The sequence below is a fragment of the Oncorhynchus tshawytscha genome, linkage group LG14 (assembly GCF_018296145.1).
Source record: "Oncorhynchus tshawytscha isolate Ot180627B linkage group LG14, Otsh_v2.0, whole genome shotgun sequence".
In the NCBI taxonomy this organism is placed as follows: Eukaryota; Metazoa; Chordata; class Actinopteri; order Salmoniformes; family Salmonidae; genus Oncorhynchus; species Oncorhynchus tshawytscha.
In genome coordinates this window covers 35,592,956-35,612,761 of record NC_056442.1, presented here as the reverse complement: position 1 = coordinate 35,612,761, position 19,806 = coordinate 35,592,956, and the positions used below count along the sequence as shown (strand labels likewise).

The following is a 19,806-nucleotide window of genomic DNA, read 5'->3' as shown; positions in this document are numbered from 1 at the left end:
GTGCTGTATATCAAAGGTGCATCCAGATTAACACAGAGGATTTTGAAAGATAATTGTATTAAATGTACCCTTTTACAAGAGGATATAATTTAGAATAGAGGCTGGGTGACAGGGCGCTAGATGTAGCCTATCCAAACTTTTCAAGTGTTCGCTAAGAAGAAGAAAAACTGTGACATTAAAAAAAAAACTCAGTAGTACAGTAACTTCCTGCCAAGAATTTCCTTCAAATCATATCTCTGCCCCTGCCGTATAAGGAGTGTGCCTTCCCTCATTTCTCCCACTCTGCTCTGAGGATGGGACATGTGAACTCATGAGATATTTTGCACAGCATTCCATAGGTAACCTGATAATCATGTTGTGACATAGCTAGAGAATGTGAAATGTTTCATCATTCTAACATCCACACTGATATTTTTTTTAAAAACATTTATTTAAACAGGTAAGTCAGTTAAGAACAAATTCTTATTTTCAATGACGGCCTAGGAACAGTGGGTTAACTGCCTGTTCAGGGGTAGAACGACAGATTTGTACCTTGTCAGCTCGGGGGTTTGAACTTGCAACCTTCCGGTTACTAGTCCAACACTCTAACCACTAGGCTACCCTGCCGCCCCATATCTATCCAAAATGTACATATCAGAACTATTGATCAAATAATCCTACAGTGTTAGACAAAATATATTCGCCCTTCGAGGTTATTGGTAAAATGACTGGACAATTTATCAAGCGATAGATAAAGCAGGACCTGAATCCACATTTACTTCATTAATGACAGCAGTCATTTTTTGCGAAAAACAGTAGATGGCACCAGCACCCCTATTTGACCAAAGCACATCGACACTGCGCAAGAAGAAGTTCAAATGCGGAAGTGGACTACGTCATCAAAGTTGGCTGGCTGTTGCATGCTCGTGGCGAAAATGGTGTCTGGTGCAGAACAACAACAGGGCCATCGAGCTGGGGTTTATAAACAAAAAAACAAAGGACATAAACATGGAAAGCATCGGACTAAAGGAGAAATCGAACGGGAGAACAAGGGTAAGTTTGTGACGGAGGAATGTGTCCCTATCTGTCGCTGGTTTTAACCATGGACATGCTGCTTCTGTGCTGCCGAACACGTGCTTTCAAGTTATGTTTCAGAAGAATCTTTAGCTGTGGAAACTATACTTTCATGTCATATTTTAAAATACCCGTGTAATGTCACTCATGTAACAGTTTAGCCTTCAAGCCTTGACACATGGTAGCTGATGAAATCAAACGGCCATCGTCATTAGTAGGTAGACACATGTATGTGTCAAGACGAGTAATTTAACAGTTCCTGGTAGTGTCTGTCTAATCACATCAACAGGTCTGATGACCATTCTCAAAACTCCCCTTACATTAGCGGATTAAACTCCACTCGATGGTGAAGGACATTTCTGATCGAGTGGAACAGAAACCAGAATTTATGGGATCTAGCTCCGAATTCATCGATTCATCCAATGTCAAAAAAAGTAACTTTACCTAACGCCTACCCATGTTTGTCCTCTAGTTACCGTCTTTTTATTTGCTGAAATCCATACTTTTTCAATAAACGTTAATCAAATACTGTTTCCTTAAAATGGCAACAGCAATGAGCAAACAGTGGTTTAATTTGATTAACGTTTATTGAAAATGTATAGATTTCAGCAAACAAAGACACAACTACAGAGGACAGACGTGGGTACACGGTAAGCAGTAAATCATTTACGTTTTTTGAAGTATTGACATTGGGCGAATCAATGTAGTCAGAGCTAGATTCGCCTACCTCCTCATGCCTTTTGCACACAATGTATATAGACTCCCCTTTTTTTTCTACTGTGTTATTGACTTGTTAATTGTTTACTCCATGTGTAACTCTGTGTTGTCTGTTCACACTGCTATGCTTTATCTTGGCCAGGTCGCAGTTGCAAATGAGAACTTGTTCTCAACTAGCCTAAATAAATAAAGGTGAAATAAAAATAAAAAAATTCCACAAATCCTGGTCTCTGGTGGTCATCAGATTCTTCCTTGTTAACCGTGGAGTTTAGTCCACTACCCTTACATCAACTGTAATTCTCTGTTAGTGCACATGTTGGTAGCCAAGCTCTTTCATTTATTTCCACCCGGATCTGTCCTTCACCTTTAAATGATGTCATCCCCAACAGGTAGAGTGTCGGTGACGGCTCTTACCAAGAAACAGAGGAAAGAGGCAAGAAAGATGGACAAAAGGCACAAAGCCAACCAGCTGCGGCGAAATAAGAAGGACCTGGTAAGATGCTCTTGCATTTGACACAATGTCACCACAATGATATGAATCGGACAAGATAAAGGTAGACTCGGTGTTATGAGATTCCAACGCGCAGCACCGCAGATATCCAGATGAATGTGATGCGAGACGTTGCATTCACGCAGAGTATCTGCGACAACGTGGTAGCTACGGGACCAAAACAGAGAAGTTTAAAATAGATGCGCTCTTAGTTGTTGTGGAAACGGCCCGATATTGCTATTACTTTATGCATCGCTGAGTCTACCTTTAATGCTACGTGTTACTTCTGTCCTGTCCAGGTCCTGACAGAGAAGCGTCGTCTGGGCAGCAGGGATGGTCCACCCCATCTGGTGGCTGTGGTCGCCCTCCATGCAGGTGTGGATGCTGAGGCTGTGACCAGGTTGCTGCGGTGTGAGGGGGCTGGCGGGCTGGTGCGTGAGGAGAACAGCGTGTGTGGGGTCAGTGACAGCTTTGGCCTGGTCATGCCCCGCTTCAAACAGAGGTTCACCTTCCTCCGCCCAGACACAGGTAACTCACCGACTTGGATACTACAATGTGTTTGTGTTGTCAACACTAAAGTTCCATAGATAACAACCCGATACTGATTTATAGTTCATGTAAATGCTAGTTTAATCCATATCTGACTACCAAACATTTATAAGGGGCATTCTGAGTAATTAACTTACATTTACATTGTAATAACTTAGCAGACACTCTTAACCCTAATTGCGCCTGTAAGTTGCTTTGCATAAGTGCCTTACTCAAGGGCACATTGACATATTTTTCACCTAGTTGACTTGGGGATTCAAACCAGCGACCTTTCGGTTACTGGCCTATCGCTCTTAACACCGAGGCTACCTGCCACCAGTCGATGCTGATACTAGTACTTATCCAATAGCATTACCTCTGACTCTGTCCTTCCTCCCTCTCCCTTCTCTCTCTAGCTGACATGCACTCTCTACTGGACGTGGTGAAGGTAGCAGACAGTCTGGTGTTTGTGCTGGATTCTACAGAAGGCTGGGACAGCTATGGAGACCACTGCCTCTCCTGTCTCTTTTCACAGGGGCTACCAGCCCATGGTGAGCTTCCATACAAGCTATCCAAAAAATATACTCACAGTGCACTGGATTTTGTTCAACTTAACCTCTCCCCTTGCTGATTACCTAAATGTTTAGCAGATTACTTACTGTAGATATTATACTGATTATTTTACTCAAAATCAACTACCCCACCCATTTTCTCTGCATCCACTTTCATCTCTGTCCTATATAACCTCCACTTCTCTCTCCTGTCATCTCTGTCCTATATAACCTCCACTTCTCTCTCCTGTCGTCTCTGTCCTATATAACCTCCACTTCTCTCTCCTGTCGTCTCTGTCCTATATAACCTCCACTTCTCTCTCCTGTCGTCTCTGTCCTATATAACCTCCACTTCTCTCTCCTGTCGTCTCTGTCCTATATAACCTCCACTTCTCTCTCCTGTCGTCTCTGTCCTATATAACCTCCACTTCTCTCTCCTGTCGTCTCTGTCCTATATAACCCCCACTTCTCTCTCCTGTCGTCTCTGTCCTATATAACCCCCACTTCTCTCTCCTGTCGTCTCTGTCCTATATAACCCCCACTTCTCTCTCCTGTCGTCTCTGTCCTATATAACCTGCATCTCTTTCTCCCCCAGCTCTGGTGTGTCAGGGTGTTTCAGATCTGGCAGTGAAGAAGCGTGTGGACTCACGGCGGGCACTGGCCAAGATATCTGAAATCCGCTTCCCTGGGGCGCGCCTCTTCCCCCTGGACTCAGACCAGGACGCCACACTGATGCTAAGACACCTGGGAGCACAGAGGCAGAGGAGGCTGGGCTTCCGCTCCCGTCGGCCTCACCTCCTGGCCCAGCAGGTCTCCTACACCCCCAACAGCTCTGAGGGGAGTGGGGGAGCCCCCACGGGCCTAGGGACCCTGTGTGTGTCTGGGTATGTCCGAGGCTGCCCTTTGCAGGTGGACAGGCTGGTGCACATCTCTGGATTTGGAGACTTCCTGCTCAGTCAGATCGATGCTCCCATAGACCCCCTTCCCCTCAACTCTATGACCCCTCGCCCTGCCAAGCCAGGGAAGGAAGGAGATGTAGACATGCAGGTGGGTCTCACAAAATCAAGTCACATTTATTTATAAAGTTCTTTTTACATCAGAAGATAACGCAAAGTGCTTATACAGAAACCCAGCCAAACCCCAAACAGCGCAGATGTAGAAGCACGGTGGCTAGGAAAAACTCCTTAGAAAGGCAGGAACCTAGGAAGAAACCTAGAGAGGAACCAGGCTCTGAGGGGTGGCCAGTCCTCTTCTGGCTGTACTGGGTAGAGAGGAACCAGGCTCTGAGGGGTGGCCAGTCCTCTTCTGGCTGTACTGGGTAGAGAGGAACCAGGCTCTGAGGGGTGGCCAGTCCTCTTCTGGCTGTACTGGGTAGAGAGGAACCAGGCTCTGAGGGGTGGCCATTCCTCTTCTGGCTGTACTGGGTAGAGAGGAACCAGGCTCTGAGGGGTGGCCAGTCCTCTTCTGGCTGTACTGGGTAGAGAGGAACCAGGCTCTGAGGGGTGGCCAGTCCTCTTCTGGCTGTACTGGTTAGAGAGGAACCAGGCTCTGAGGGGTGGCCAGTCCTCTTCTGGCTGTGCCGGGTGGAGATTATAAGAGTACATGGCCATTTAAGGCCAGATTGATCTTCAAGATGTTCATAGATGACGAGCAGGGTCAAATAATAATCCCAGTGGTTATAGAGGGTGCAACAGGTCAGCACCTCAGCAGTAAATGTCAGTTGGCTTTTCATAGCCAAGCATTCAGAGGTCGAGGCTGCAGGTGTGGTAGAAAGAGAGTGGTAAAACAGCAGGTCCTGGACAACGTAGCACATCCGGTGAACAGGTCAGGGTTCCAAAGGCAGAAGAGTTGAAACTGAACAGCCAGCAGCAGCACCTGGGAGACAGGGACAGCCAGGAGTCATCAGGCCAGGTAGGCCCGAGGCATTAGAGGGGGCACACTTAAATTCACACGGTATACCAGATATAACAGACTGACTCTAGCCCCCCGGCACAGACTATTACTGCATAGATAATGGAGGCTGATGCGGGGATTCTTTGGACACTGTGGCCCTGTCCGACGATATACCCAGACAGGGCCAACCAGGCAGGATATAACCACACCCACTTATCCAAAGCAAATCCCCCACACCACTAGAGGGAAGTCAACAGACCACCTGCTGTTTTCCACTCTGAGACAAGGCTGAGTATAGCCCACAAAGATCTCCTCCGCAAGAACGCGAGGGGGTGCAAAACCGGACAGGAAGATCACGTCAGTGACTCAGCCCACTCAAGTGACACACCCCTCCTAGGGATGGCATATAAGAGCACTAGTAAGCCCCTGTAATAGGGTTAGAGGCAGAGAATCCCAGTGGAGAGAGGGGAACCGGCCAGGCAGAGACAGCAGGGGCGGTTCGTTGCTCCAGTGCCTTTCTGTTCACGTTCACACTCCCGAGTACATTTAATCATAGGACCTACTGAAGAGATGAGCCTTCAGTAAGGAAGTAAAGGTTGAGACCGAGTCTGCGTCTCTCACATGGGTAGGCAGACCATTCCATAAAAATGGAGCTCTATAGGCTAAAGCCCTGCCTCCAGCTGTTTGCTTAGAAATTCTGGGGACAATGCGGAGGCCTGAGTCTTGTGACTGTAGCGTACGTGTAGGTATGTACGGCGGTACCACATCGGAGAGATAGGTAGGAGCAAGCCCATGTAATGCTTTGTAGGTTAGCAGTAAAACCTTGAAATCAGCCCTAGCCTTAACAGGAAGCCAGTGTAGGGAGGCTAGCACTGGAGTAATATGTACACATATGTTGGTTCTAGTCAAGATTGTAGCAGCCGTGTTTAGCACTAACTGAAGTTTATTTGGTGCTTTGTCCAGGTAGATGGAGAGTAGAGCATTGTGGTAGTCTAATCTACAAGTGGCAAAAACATGGATGATCTTTTCTACGTCATTATTGGAAGATGGTCACTAGCTGATATCATTACATTGCAAATGGACAGCGATTTAATGAATAATTTACAAACTATAGTTGAGACATTTATCAGCGCTGCTTCTGTTCGTTGACAGCAGGTGCTAACTGCTCTCTGTGTTTCAGGATGGTGGTGTTGAGGCGGCGTCCGTGCGGGTGCTGATGAAGGCAGACCCAGCTCGCAGGGAGAGTCTGCAGGCCGAGGCAGAGGTAGACCCCATGGATGGAGAGCAGACCTGGCCCACTGATACTGAACTGCTGGAGGCTGAAGGTAAAGGGAGAGAGAGGGCAGAGTTATAGAGGGTCGTTACGTTGAATTACATGTTAGATCTATGGTCGCAGTGCTGTTGTTGGCATCCATTGTATGGGTACTTTGAACTGGTTCATGTCAACACATTGAGTTTATTATTGTCTCTGGGTTTACCATGTAATAAACCTCTCTAATAAATGTTCTCTTTCCCTCAGAGGCCAGAAAGAGCAAGCGTGTAATGAAGGTGCCCAAAGGGACATCAGACTACCAGGCCACGTGGATTGTAGATGAGGAGGATGAGAATGGCGAGGAGGATGAAGAGAGTACTGACGATGAGGAGGATGAAGATTTGATGATGGAGGAGTCCATAGATGGAGAGGACCTTGACTCTCAGGTGGTGAGTAGTGAGTCCACTCCACATCCTGGGACACTGACACGGCTGCACAGAAGAAACTTCTGTATGTTTTTCTGGCCGGTGTAGCATTAGTTTCACATTGTCACTTGCACAAGTACATTGAGGGGCTTTTTTTGCAAGTTGTAAACCCAGCAATGCAGTAATCCACACATGTAATACTAAAAATAACACGGTAGAACAAAAACACATGAGAAATAGAAATAAGAACACAAGAAAGTAAGAAGCTATATACAAGGTCAGTTCCAATACCATATTTAGAATGTGCAGGGATACTGGGGTGATAGAGGAAGATATGTATAGGGGTAAGATGACTTAGGCGTCAGGATGTTTGTGTGTGTGTCGAGTCTGTATGAATGTGTGCATGTTGTGTAGAGTCTTGTGAGTGTTCATAGAAACGGTGCAAAAATAAATACAAGGGTCAACTCAGTCCGTGTAGCCATTAATACAAGAGAAAGAGCGACAACTGTAGTGCTGACAGCCTGTCCCAAGGCATTGGGTGCACTGCTAAAGTGTTTGTTTACCCTCTGCCTGTTGCCGTGGCGATAGTGAAACCATTAGAGGAGACGAGGGTGATCCGTTGGTAGTCTGAGTTGATTGTTGAGACGTCTGAACTGATGTGGGGTGATGCGGAAGACGTCAGGGGGAAGCAGCTCGGACAGGACAGTGATTGGTGGGGGGGAAAGTGTCGAACAGTTCGGTTGGGGGTGGAACAGTGTGTACGTGACCCGTGGTTAGTGCACAGTGTGGTTAGTGCACAGTGTGGTTAGTGCACCACTGTTTGTTTTCACAATGTCTGCCTCTGGGCTGTAGTGCCAGGCTGCTCACCGTGGCAACAATAGTGTTTTGGAGCAGGGGTCCCGAGAGAAGCCTCCTGACTTCCTGCTTATCGGACACAACTTCCTGTCTGGACCAGGAGATGGGGACGGCCATTTATTTATAACAGCGCTGCTTGAAAGAAGGGGGTCAATTCTGCTATGGTCAAACGTTCCGCTACATCTATTTTCTTGAATATTTATTAGCATGTGTTTGATGTCGGGGTTAGACGGGATATACCATCCTAGATGTTAACAATGGAGGAAATGGTGCTGGGGTTGATCAGGATTATTATTGCAGCTGGGATTGTTCTGAAGGTTGTGAATCAGCCCCATGCAGAGTGGACCCCCCTCCCATGTATCTCTTGCTTACTGTAATGCCACTTCCAAAAGAGCCACTTGTATACTTTTTCTGACTTCATTACTGGAAATGAGGCTGATAAATACTTGGCCTCGTTGTTCACATTACATATGATGTAGAGGTATATAGCTCTGCAGTAGAAACTTGTGATGGTCCTCCCATAACTGCCTATTCCCGAACGTCCCACAATAGGATAGGTTAAAAAAAACACCTCTGGAAGTCAAGATGGAAGGAGGATTGTCTCTCCCAAATGTAATATTTGACTATTGGGCTGCTAACCTCCGTGCTGTTACGTTTTGGCTGGGTGACACACCTCCGTCATCTAGCCAAAACGTAACAGCACGTGAGGAGTGTCACCCCTTCTCTATTGGCGCTGTGATTTTGTCCCCTATCAATTTGAAGATGTCACTTTATAGTAATAGTCCTATTATGCACAGCACATCTGGAAGCAAATGGAGGTCTATTTTGACCTCAGACACATCTCATTCATGCTCCCTGTTGCACCCTGAAAACACCTTTGAGTGATGGGGAGAGCTAGGGATCAGTACCATAGGGGATCTCCTCTGATTTGCTGAGGGAAACCTGTAATCTTCCCGGAATAAACTTGTTCAGATACCTACAGATTAGAGACTGTTGAAATAAAGTTTGTCACATGCGCCCAAATACAACGGTTGTAGACCGTACAGTGAAATGCTTACTTACAAGCCCTGAACCAACAATGCAGGTAACACTTTAATTATTTATATCTATATTTTTTACTTAAAGAGCAGCAGTGAAATAACAGTAGCATGGCTATATACAGGGGGTACCAGAACAGAGTCAATGTGTGGGGGCACCGGTTAGTCAAGGTAATATGTACATGTAGGTAGAGTTATTAAAGTGACTATGCATAGATAAAACAGTGAGTAACAGCAGTGTGAGAGGGGGGGGAGAAGCAATGCAAATAGTCTGGGTAGCCATTTGATTAGATGTTCAGGAGTCTTATGGCTTTGGGGTAGAAGCTGTTTAGGTCCAAAATGCTTCTTGACTTGGCGCTCCGGTACCGCTTGCCGTGCGGTAGCAGAGGGAACAGTCTAAGACTAGGGTGGCTGAAGTCTTTGACAATTTTTAGGGCCTTCCTCTGACACCGCCTGGTATAGAGGTCCTGGATGGCAGGACGCTTGGCCCCAGTGATGTACTAGGCCATTCGCACTACCTTCTGTAGCGCCTTGCGGTCGGAGGCCGAGCAGTTGCCATACCAGGCAGTGACGCAACGAGTCAGGATGCTCTCGATGGTGCAGCTGTAGAACCTTTTGAGGATCTGAGGACCCATGCCAAATCTTTTCCGTTTCCTGAGGGGGAATAGGCTTTGTGTCCTCTGACTGTCTTGGTGTGTTTGGACCATGTTAGTTTGTTGGCAAGGAACTTGAAGCTCTCAACCTGCTCCACTACAGCCCTGTCGATGAGATTCCTCCGATGTCATTGATGAGTACACCACATCAGTCACTGGCTTCATCAATAAGTGCATCGATGACGTCGTCCCCACAGTGACTGCACGTACATACCCCAACCAGAAGCCATGGATTACAGGCAACATCCGCACTGAACTAAAGGCTAGAGCTGACCCTTTCAAGGAGCGAGACTCTAACCTGGAAGCTTATAAGAAATCTCGCTATGCCTTCCAACGAACCATCAAACAGGCAAAGTGTCAATACAGGACAAAGATCGAATCGTACTACACCGGCTCTGACGCTCGACGGATGTGTCAGGGCTTGCAAAACATTAGACTACAAAGGGAAGCACAGACGAGAGCTGCCCAGTGAGACGAGCATACCAGACGGGCTAAACTACATATATGCTCGCTTCGATGCAAATAACACTGAAACATGCATGAAGACTGTGATCATGCTCTCCGCAGCACATGTGAGTAAGACCTTTTTAAAAGGGTCAACATTCACAAGGCTGCAGGGCCAGACAGATTACCAGGACGTATACTGCAAGCATGCGCTGACCAACTGGCAAGTGTCTGCACTGACATCTTAAACCTCTCCCTGTCTGAGTCTGTAATACCAAGATGTTTTAAGCAGACCACAATAGTCCCTGTGCCCAAGAACACCAAGGTAACCTGCCTAAATTATTCCCTACCCGTAGCACTCACGTCTGTAGCCATGAAGTGCTTTGAAAGGCTGGTCATGGCTCACAACACCATTATCCCAGAAACCCTAGACCCCCTCCAATTTGCATACCGCCCCAACACATCCACAGATGATGCAATCTCTATTGCACTCCACACTGCCCTTTCCCACCTGGACGAAAGGAACACCTATGTGAGAATGCTATTCATTGACTACAGCTCAGCGTTCAACACCATAGTGCCCTTAAAGCTCAACAATAAGCTAAGGTCCCTGGGACTAAACCCCCCAACTGCAACTGGACAGGCCCGGACAGGCCCGCCACGCTGAGACTCAACATAGGAGCCCCTCAGGGGTGCGTGCTCAGTCTCCTCCTGTACTCCCTGTTCACTCATGACTGCACCGCCAGGCACGACTCCAACACCATCAGGTTTGCTTCTGTGGTAGGCCTGATCACGACAACGACGAGACAACCTATAGGGAGGAGGTCAGAGACCTGGCCATGTGGTGCCAGGACAACAACCTCTCCTTCAACGTGATCAAGACAAAGGAGATGACTGAACTACAGGAAAAAGAGGACTGAGCATGCCCCAATTCTCATTGACAGGGCTGCAGTGGAGCCGGCTGAGAGCTTCAAGTTCCTTGGTGTCCACATCACCAACAAACTAACATGGTTCAAGCACACCAAGACAGTCATGAAGAGTGCACAACAAAACCTATTCCCACTCAGGAGACTGAAAAGATTTGGCATGGGTCCTCAGATCCTCAAAGGTTCTACAGTTGCACCATCGAGAGCATCCTGACTAGAGGTCGACCGATTAATCGGAATGGCCGTTTAATTAGGGCCGATTTCAAATTTTCATAACAATCGGAAATCTGTATTTTTGGGCGCCGATTTGCAGATTTAAAAAGGGAAAAATGTACACCTTTATTGAACTAGGCAAGTCAGTTAAGAACACATTCTTATTTTCAATGACAGCCTTGGAACGGTGGGTTAACTGCCTCGTTCAGGGGCAGAAAGACAGATTTTCACCTTGTCGGCTCGGGGGATCCAATCGTGCAACCTTACAGTTAACTAGTCCAACGCAATAACGACCTGCCTCTCTCTCGTTGCAATCCACAAGGAGACTGCCTGTTACGCAAATGCAGTAAGCCAAGGTAAGTTGCTAGCTAGCATTAAACTTATCTTATAAAAAACAATCAATCATAATCACTAGTTAACTACACATTGATATTACTAGATATTATCTAGCGTGTCCTGTGTTGCATAAAATCTGACTGAGCAGACAAGCATATAAGTATCTGACTGAGCGGTGGTAGGCAGAAGCAGATGCGTAAACATTCATTCAAACAGCACTTTCGTGCGTTTTGCCAGCAGCTCTTCGTTGTGCGTCAAGCATTGCGCTGTTCATGACTTCAAACCTATCAACTCCCGAGATGAGGCTGGTGTAACCGCTCGCTAATAGTTTCAAACTTCACTCGCTCTCAGCCTTGGGGTGGTTGTTTCCCTTGCTCTGCATGGGTAACGCTGCTTCGATGTGGTCGTTGTGTTGCTGGTTCGAGCCCAGGGAGGAGCGAGGAGAGGGACGGAAGCTATACTGTTACACTGGCAATACTAAAGTGCCTATAAGAACATCCAATAGTCAAAGGTTAATGAAATACAAATGGTATAGAGGGAAATAGTCCTATAATAACTACAACCTAAAACTTCTTACCTGGAAATATTGAAGACTCATGTTAAAAGGAACCACCAGCTTTCTCATGTTCTGAGCAAGGAACTGAAACGTTAGCTTTCTTACATAGCACATATTGCGCTTTTACGTTCTTCTCCAACACTTTGTTTTTGCATTATTTAAACCAAATTGAACATGTTTCATTATCTACTTGAGGCTAAAGCGATTTTATTGATGTATTATAGTAAGTTAAAATAAGTGTTAATTCAGTATTGTTGTCATTGTCATTATTACAAATACATTAAAAAAAAAAATATATATATATATATATCTTTTTAAAATCGGCCGATTAAATCGGCAGCAACTTTTTTGGTCCTCTAATAATCGGTATCGGCGTTGAAAAATCATAATCGGTCGACCTCTAATCCTGACTGGTTGCATCACTGCCTGGTATGGCAACTGCTCGGCCTCTAACCTCAAGGTACTACAGAGGGTAGTGCATATGACCCAGTACATCACTGGGGCCAAGTGTCCTGCCATCCAGGATCTCTATAACCAGGCGGTGTCAGAGGAAGGCCCTAAAAATTGTCAGACTCGAGCCACCCTAGTCAGAATGTTCTCTCTTACCGCACGGCAACCAGTACCGGAACACCAGTCTAGGTCCAAGAGGCTTCTAAACAGCGTCTATCCCAAGCCATTAGACTCCTGAACATCTAATCAAATGGCTACCCAGACTATTTGCATTGCCTCCCTCTTCCCCTCTTTACACCAGTGCTATTCTGTTGTCATCTATGCATAGCCACTTTAATAACTTTACCTACATGTACATACTACCTCAACTAACCGGTGCCCCCTCACAAAAATCGCAATTTTTCAGCACTTATTTCTATGAATGATCAACTCATTTTCTCATTGCTCTCTTGTCCCTCTACAGCAGACATATGGGGGGTAATATGTTTGGAACATCGAATCGCAATAAAGTCACTATCGATCCGCAATACATATCGTATCGGCGGCTTAGTATCGTATTGTGAGATGCCTGGCAATTGCCAGCTCTAGTAGAAACTTCATGTCTTTTACTGTTTGGTTTAGGATGCTGCCTCAGTTGGTGGCTCTGAGGAGGAGGAGGAGCTGAATTCCACATCGGACAAGGGTGGAGCAGACCAGCGCTATGATGAGCACATGGACGAGGCGGAGGAAGGGGAGGGTTTAAAACGATACCGGGAGGCTCGGGCCAATGAGATGTTCCCAGATGAAGTGGACACCCCTCTAGACCAATCGGCTAAGAACAGGTAAGGGCATGACTATCATATCGTCTACTACCAAACACAGTGGTCCCTTACTTCTCCTTCAGTACTGTACAGGACCCTCTGCTTTCAGTGTGGGCTACAACACAGAGGGGCTGTCTAAGCAAAAACATTCAACCGATCCCTGAAAAAAACATCAACCCATGGCTCACACACAGGTAACTGCCAAAAAAGGAAACGCCAACAGAAAGTGTCTCAAAAAGGGCGTTTGGCCGCCAGAGCGGCTTCAGTGCACCTTGTTATATCTGTATGGAGGGATGCGACGCCATTCTTCCACAAAAAAATTCAGTCATTTGGTGTTTTGTTGATAGTGGTGGAAAACACTGTCTCAGGCACTGCTCCAGGATCTCCCGGATGTGATCAATTGGGTTGAGATCTGGTGACCGAGACACCCACACACACTTTAAACCCCCTATACTCATTTGAGACCCCTCTTTCAAAGTCAGAGATCTCTTATTCTAGCCATGGTAGGCAAAATAATGGGCCGTTTTATACATGACCCTAAGCATGATGGTATGTTAATTGATTATTTAACTCAGGAACCAGACCTGTGTAGAAGCACCTGCTTTAATACTTTGTATTCTTCATTTACTGAAGCGTTTCCTTTATTTTTCAGTTACCTGTACATTGAGTTGATATTTTACATTTGGAAAAACGGTCAAGCAGAATGTGGTAACCTCATTAACAGCCAGTGACTTGATCCTGACCTCTGATCAAAGTGCTTCAGCACTCCAATATCTAACATTTTCTTCAGCAACACTTGGGGGGGTCTGAGGAGGGAGGAATTCACCAAACATGTCAAACATCTGGTCTATTATATATGACAATCCTGTTAACGCCCAAACGTTACTTTCCAGGATGATTGGCGTAATTACTTAGCTATATTCTGACATGGCTCATTTCCTGTGTGCTCAGGTTCCAGCGTTACAGGGGCCTGAAGAGTTTCCGCTCCTCCCCCTGGGACCCCTTGGAGAACCTGCCTGCAGACTACTCCCGCATCTTCCAGTTTCAGAGCTTTGAGCGCACACGCCGCCGCGTACTAGCTGAGGCTGCGCAGGAGGAAGAGGGGGCCATGGTAAGAGTGTGCCGTGTGTGTGTGACATCCTGTTTCAACCCTGTCCCCTCTCGGTGCCCCCAACCTGTTTACTCTGCTCTCTAGGTGGGCTGGTATGTGACCCTCCATGTAGTGGATGTTCCCCCCACGGTGATGGAGAGTGTCCAGGCAGGCAGGCCTCTGGTGCTGGTCTCCTTACTGCCACATGAACAGAAGGTATACAGTATTGGGATACTCCTGAATTATTGTGTACTTAGTGTCTTAAGTCTAAAAGTTAAGAATTGTAACCCATTTCTGCTGTTAAATATGTTGATAAAGTGTAGACAGACTACAGAGGGGGGGAAAATGTATACATTTATATATACACACACACACACACACACAGTTGAGGTCGAAAGTTTACATACGCTTAGGTTGGAGTCACTAGGGTAGCCTAGTGGTTAGAGCGTTGGACTAGTAACCGGAAGGTAGCGAGTTCAAACCCCCGAGCTGACAAGGTACAAATTTGTCGTTCTGCCCCTGAACAGGCAGTTAACCCACTGTTCCTAGGCTGTCATTGAAAATAAGAATTTGTTCTTAACTGACTTGCCTGGTTAAATAAAGGTAAAATAAAATTAACTCGTTTTTCAACCACTCCACAAATTTCTTATTAACAAACTACAGTTTTGGCAAGTCGGTTAGGACATCTACTTTGTGCATGACACAAGTAATTTTTCCAACAATTGTTTACAGACAGATTATTTCACTATATCACAATTCCAGTGGGTCAGAAATTTACATACACTAAGTTGACTGTGCCTTTTAAACAGCTTAGAAAAGTCCAGAAAATGATGTCATGGCTTTAGAAACTTCTGACAGGCTAATTGACATCATTTGAGTCATTTGGAGGTGTACCTGTGGATGTATTTCACGGCCTACTTTCAAACTCAGTGCCTCTTTGCTTGACATCATGGGAAAATCAAAATAAATCAATTGTAGACCTTCACAAGTCTGGTTCATCCTTGGGAGAAATTTCCAAACGCCTGAAGGTACCACGTTCATCTGTACAAACGATAGTATGCAAGTATAAACACCATGGGACCACGCAGCAGTCATACTGCTCAGGAAGGAGACGCATTCTGTCTCCTAGAGATGAGCGTACTTGAGTGCAAAAAATGCAAATCAATCCCAGAATAACAGCAAAGGACCTTGTGAAGATGCTGGAGAAAACAGGTTCAGAAGTATCGTTATCCATAGTAAAACAAGTCCTATATCAACATAACCTGAAAGGCCGCTCAGCAAGGAAGACGCCACTGCTCCAAAACCGCCATAAAAAAGCCAGGCTACGGTTTGCAACTGCACATGGGGACAAAGAATGTACTTTTTGGAGAAATGTCCTCTGGTCTGATGAAACAAAAATAGAACTGTTTAGCCATAATGACCATTGTTTTGTTTGGAGGAAAAGGGGGAGGCTTGCAAGCCGAAGAACACCATCCCAACTGTGAAGCACGGGGGTGGCAGCATCATGTTGTGGGGGTGCTTTGCTGCAGGAGGGATTGGTGCATTTCACAAAATAGATGGCATCATGAGGGAGGAAAATTATATGGATATATTGAAGCAACATCAAGACATCAGTCAGGCTGGTAAGCTTGGTTGCAAATGGGTCTTCCAAATGAACAATGACCCCAAGCATACTTCCAAAGTTGTGGCAAAATGGCTTAAGGACAACAAAGTCAAGGTATTGGAGTGGCCATCAAAGCCCTGACCTCATCCTATAGAAAACTTGTGGGCAGAACTGAAAAAGCGTGCACGAGGAAGGAGGCCTACAAACCTGACTCAGTTACACCAGCTCTGTCAGGAGGAATGGGCCAAAATTCACTCAACTTATTGTGGGAAGCTGGTGGAAGGCTATCTGTAACGTTTGACCCAAGTTAAACAATGCAATGCTACCAAATACTAATTGAGTGAACGTCTGACCCACTTGAAAGAAATAAAAGCTGAAATAAATAATTCTCTATTATTCTGACATTTCACATTCTTAAAATAATGTGATGATCCTAACTGACCTAGTAGACCTGTCAGCAATGGGTGTGGCTGAAATAGCCGGATCCACTCATTTGAAGGGGTGTCCACATACGTTTGGATGTAGTATGTCTATATTCAGTGCCTTCGTAACATATTCAGACCCTTTGACTTTTTCCACATTTTATGTTACAGCCTTATTCTAAAATTGATTCAATATTTTATTATGTTTGCTAATTTATAAAAAATAAAAACTGATTACATTTACATAAGTATTCAGACCCTTTACTCTGTACTTTGTTGAAGCACCTTTGGCAGCAATTACAGCATTGAGTCTTCTTGGGTATGACACTACAAGCTTGGCACACCTGTATTAGGGGAGTTTCTCCCATTCTTCTCTGCAGATTCTCTCAAGCTCGGTCAGGTTGGAAGGGGAGTGTCGCTGCACAGCTATTTTCAGTCTCCAGAGATGTTCGATCGGGTTCAAGTCCAGTCTCGGGCTGAGCAACTCAAGGACTCATACATTGTCTTGGCTGTGTGCTTAGGATTGTTGTCCTGTTGGAAGGTGAACCTTCACCCCAGTCTGAGGTCCTGAGCGCTCGCTCTGGTGCAGGTTTATCAAGGATCTGTCTGTACTTTGCCTCAATCCTGACTAGTCTCCCAGTCCCTGCTGCTGAAAAACATCCCCACAGCATGATGTTGCAACCACCATGCTTCATCGTAGGGATGGTGCCAGGTTTCCTCCAGATGTGTCGCTTGGCAATTCAGGCCAGAGATTTCAATCTTGGTTTCGTCAGACCAGAGAATCTTGTTGCTCAATCTTGTTTCTCTTAGTCTTTTAGGTGCCTTTTGGCTTCAAGCGGGCTATCATGTGCCTTTTACTGAGGCGTGGCTTCCGTCTGGCCACTCTACCATAAAGGCCTGATTGATGGAGTGCTGCAGAGAAGGTTGTCCTTCTGGAATGTTCTCTCATCTCCATAGAGGAACCTTAGAGCTCTGTCAGTGACCATCGGGTTCTTGGCCAAGGCCCTTCTCCCCGATTGCTCAGTTTGGCCGGGAGGCCAGCTTGGTGGTTGGTGGCCAGCTTGGTGGTTACAAACTTCTTCCATTCAAGAATGATGGAGGCCACGAATGCTCAGAAATGTTTTGGTACCCTTGCCCAGATCACAATCCTGTCTCAGAGCTCTAGGGACAATTCCTTTGACCTCGTAGCTTGGTTTTAGCTCTTGTATGCACTGTCAACTGTGGGACCTTTAGCTAGACAGGTGTACCTTTCTAAATCATGTCCAATCAATTGAATTTACCACAGGTGGACTCCAAGTTGTAGAAACATCAAGGATGATCAATGGAAATACGATGCACAGCTCAATCTCATAGCAAAGGGTCTGAATATATATGTAAATATTATTATTTTTTATATACATTTGCAAAAAAAAAATCTAACTTTTCCCTGTCATTATGGGGTATTGTGTGCCAAATACTGAAAGTATGATATTTAATCAATTTTAGAATAAGGCTAACGTAACAAAATGTGGAAAAAGTCTAGGGCTCTGAATACTTCCCGCATGTATAAATCAATTGTAACAACTCTAGCTAATGGTTTTAACACTATAGTTTCATTAGATACTATTCTTCCAGCTTCTTACCATTTGGTTGCCTTCCATCCTCTGATCAGATGTCAGTGATGCACATGCTGGTGAGGAGACACCCCAGCAACACAGACCCTATCAAGTCTAAAGAGGAGCTGGTGTTCCACTGTGGATTCAGGAGGTTCAGGGCCTGCCCCATCTTCTCCCAGCACACATCAGGTAGAGGGACCTGGAAACAGCACAACTTGAACAGAATTGAAGAAAATGTATGGCAAATATGCTGACATTCTGTGGGGACTGGAGTATTGTTTTGGCTTGTTATACAACCATTTATTTGTCTGCTCGGTGTTGTATCTAACCTGTGATTGTCTCTCTCTCTCCAGCCGACAAGCACAAGCTGGAGCGTTTCCTTCGTGCTGACGCCCCCACGGTGGTTTCTGTGTACGCCCCCATCACATTCCCCACCGCTGGGGTACTGCTCTTCAAACAGAGGGAGGATGGTAAGGGCCTGGATAGTGATGTTTGGCTGACTTAGTATTTATCTACCTGTTTAAGGATGGGTGAAGGACAGAGGAACACACTGTCTCTACCTGTATCTCTCCTGTTCTGTCTGTATTTGAGCCAGTATCTCTTGTTTTCTCCCTCAGGCATGCAGGACCTGGTGGGTACAGGAAGTCTGCTGAGCTGTGACCCCCAGCGTGTGGTGCTGAAGAGGATCGTGTTGAGTGGCCACCCCTTCAAGATCAACCGCCGGTCCGCTGTCTGCAGATACATGTTCTTCAACAGGGGTGAGGGGGCACTGAGCTAAGCACTACATGTTTCCCAATAATACCCACATAACTTCTGTCTGACTAGGGCCCACTATATAGAGAATAGGTGCCTTTTGGCCCACAACTACTGTCGTAATGTGGAAAGGAAATAGCTCTGACTTACCTGTGGTTTTCATTATTTATTTTCATGTTAACTGACCTCTGTGCTTTTCTCTCTCTGATAGACGACATCCTGTGGTTTAAGCCTGTTGAGCTGAGAACCAAGTGGGGCCGGAGAGGACACATCAAGGAGGCCCTAGGTACGGAGAAAACCTAAACCTTGTCAATACTGTTTAGGGACATGAAACAATGTGTTGCCTTCATTGGACAATTGTGACTACCTGACCTTAACCTGTGTGGGTATGTTTTTCAGGTACTCATGGACACATGAAGTGTGTATTTGACAGCCAAATGCGGTCTCAGGATACTGTCATGATGAATCTGTATAAGAGGGTCTATCCTCGCTGGACATATGACCCCTATGTGCCTTTGCCCCTGCCCTGGGTCAAGGGGGAAGGGACTCAGGTGCCGGATGATTTTGACATGGAGTAGGTGGTGGTCTGTTGCAAGAGGTGTGTTGGAGTCTGTAGAGAGTTGCATGGACTGTGGTGATTACATTTTCACTCCAATAGATGGATTGTATTGTGTATTAAATAAAACCAATTAGACCAAATCACTTGATTCTTTATTTCTTTGGAAAAATGTCCTTGTGGTCCAGTTAGTTTGTTTCCTGGCCATTAGATGGCAGTAGTGTATAAGAGGAAACAGGCTCTTTGTTGCAGTGACTAACACGGTGGAACTGAACTCACTGATTATATGAGAGCCATGCACTGTTAGAGCCCTGTACTCAAACACTAACTTGATCAAACATGAAGACAATGTTGAGGCATAATCAGAGAGAGCATGTTCAGATCAATAATACTGTTGTACAGATTCCATTCTCAATTTCAACATGTTTGGCACAAATTGAAAATCTGAACAATGATCACAACTTTGGATGAAAAACTTTGGATGAACATGATCCCATTTTGGTCCATTGCTCACTCTGTTCTAGGAAGTCTTCTCCAGCTCTTTCCACTACCATTCCTTTAGGTCTTTGCATTTTATTCTGATTGTATTTATTATTTTTGCAGATAGT

General features: G+C 45.6%; 1 protein-coding gene across 1 annotated transcript; it reads left to right on the top strand.

The window, feature by feature from the left end:
* Positions 1-859: 859 nt before the first annotated feature.
* Positions 860-19,341, top strand: tsr1 (TSR1 ribosome maturation factor). The gene is made up of 15 exons (XM_024445203.2): positions 860-1,032; positions 2,160-2,263; positions 2,560-2,788; positions 3,205-3,339; positions 3,935-4,386; positions 6,413-6,557; positions 6,752-6,933; positions 13,001-13,200; positions 14,131-14,290; positions 14,375-14,485; positions 17,946-18,078; positions 18,243-18,359; positions 18,507-18,647; positions 18,854-18,928; positions 19,042-19,341. The coding sequence occupies exons 1-15, from the start codon at positions 900-902 to the stop codon at positions 19,218-19,220; spliced, it is 2,496 nt and encodes an 831-aa protein (XP_024300971.2). The 5' UTR covers positions 860-899; the 3' UTR covers positions 19,221-19,341.
* Positions 19,342-19,806: the final 465 nt, after the last annotated feature.

Bases quoted from the DNA above. Each gene is read 5' to 3' on its own strand.
- tsr1 (XM_024445203.2), top strand. From the start codon at position 900: ATGCTCGTGGCGAAAATGGTGTCTGGTGCAGAACAACAACAGGGCCAT. The intron at 6,558-6,751 runs GTAAAGGGAGAG...TCTTTCCCTCAG, and splicing joins TGAACTGCTGGAGGCTGAAG to AGGCCAGAAAGAGCAAGCGT. The intron at 18,929-19,041 runs GTACGGAGAAAA...TATGTTTTTCAG, and splicing joins ACACATCAAGGAGGCCCTAG to GTACTCATGGACACATGAAG.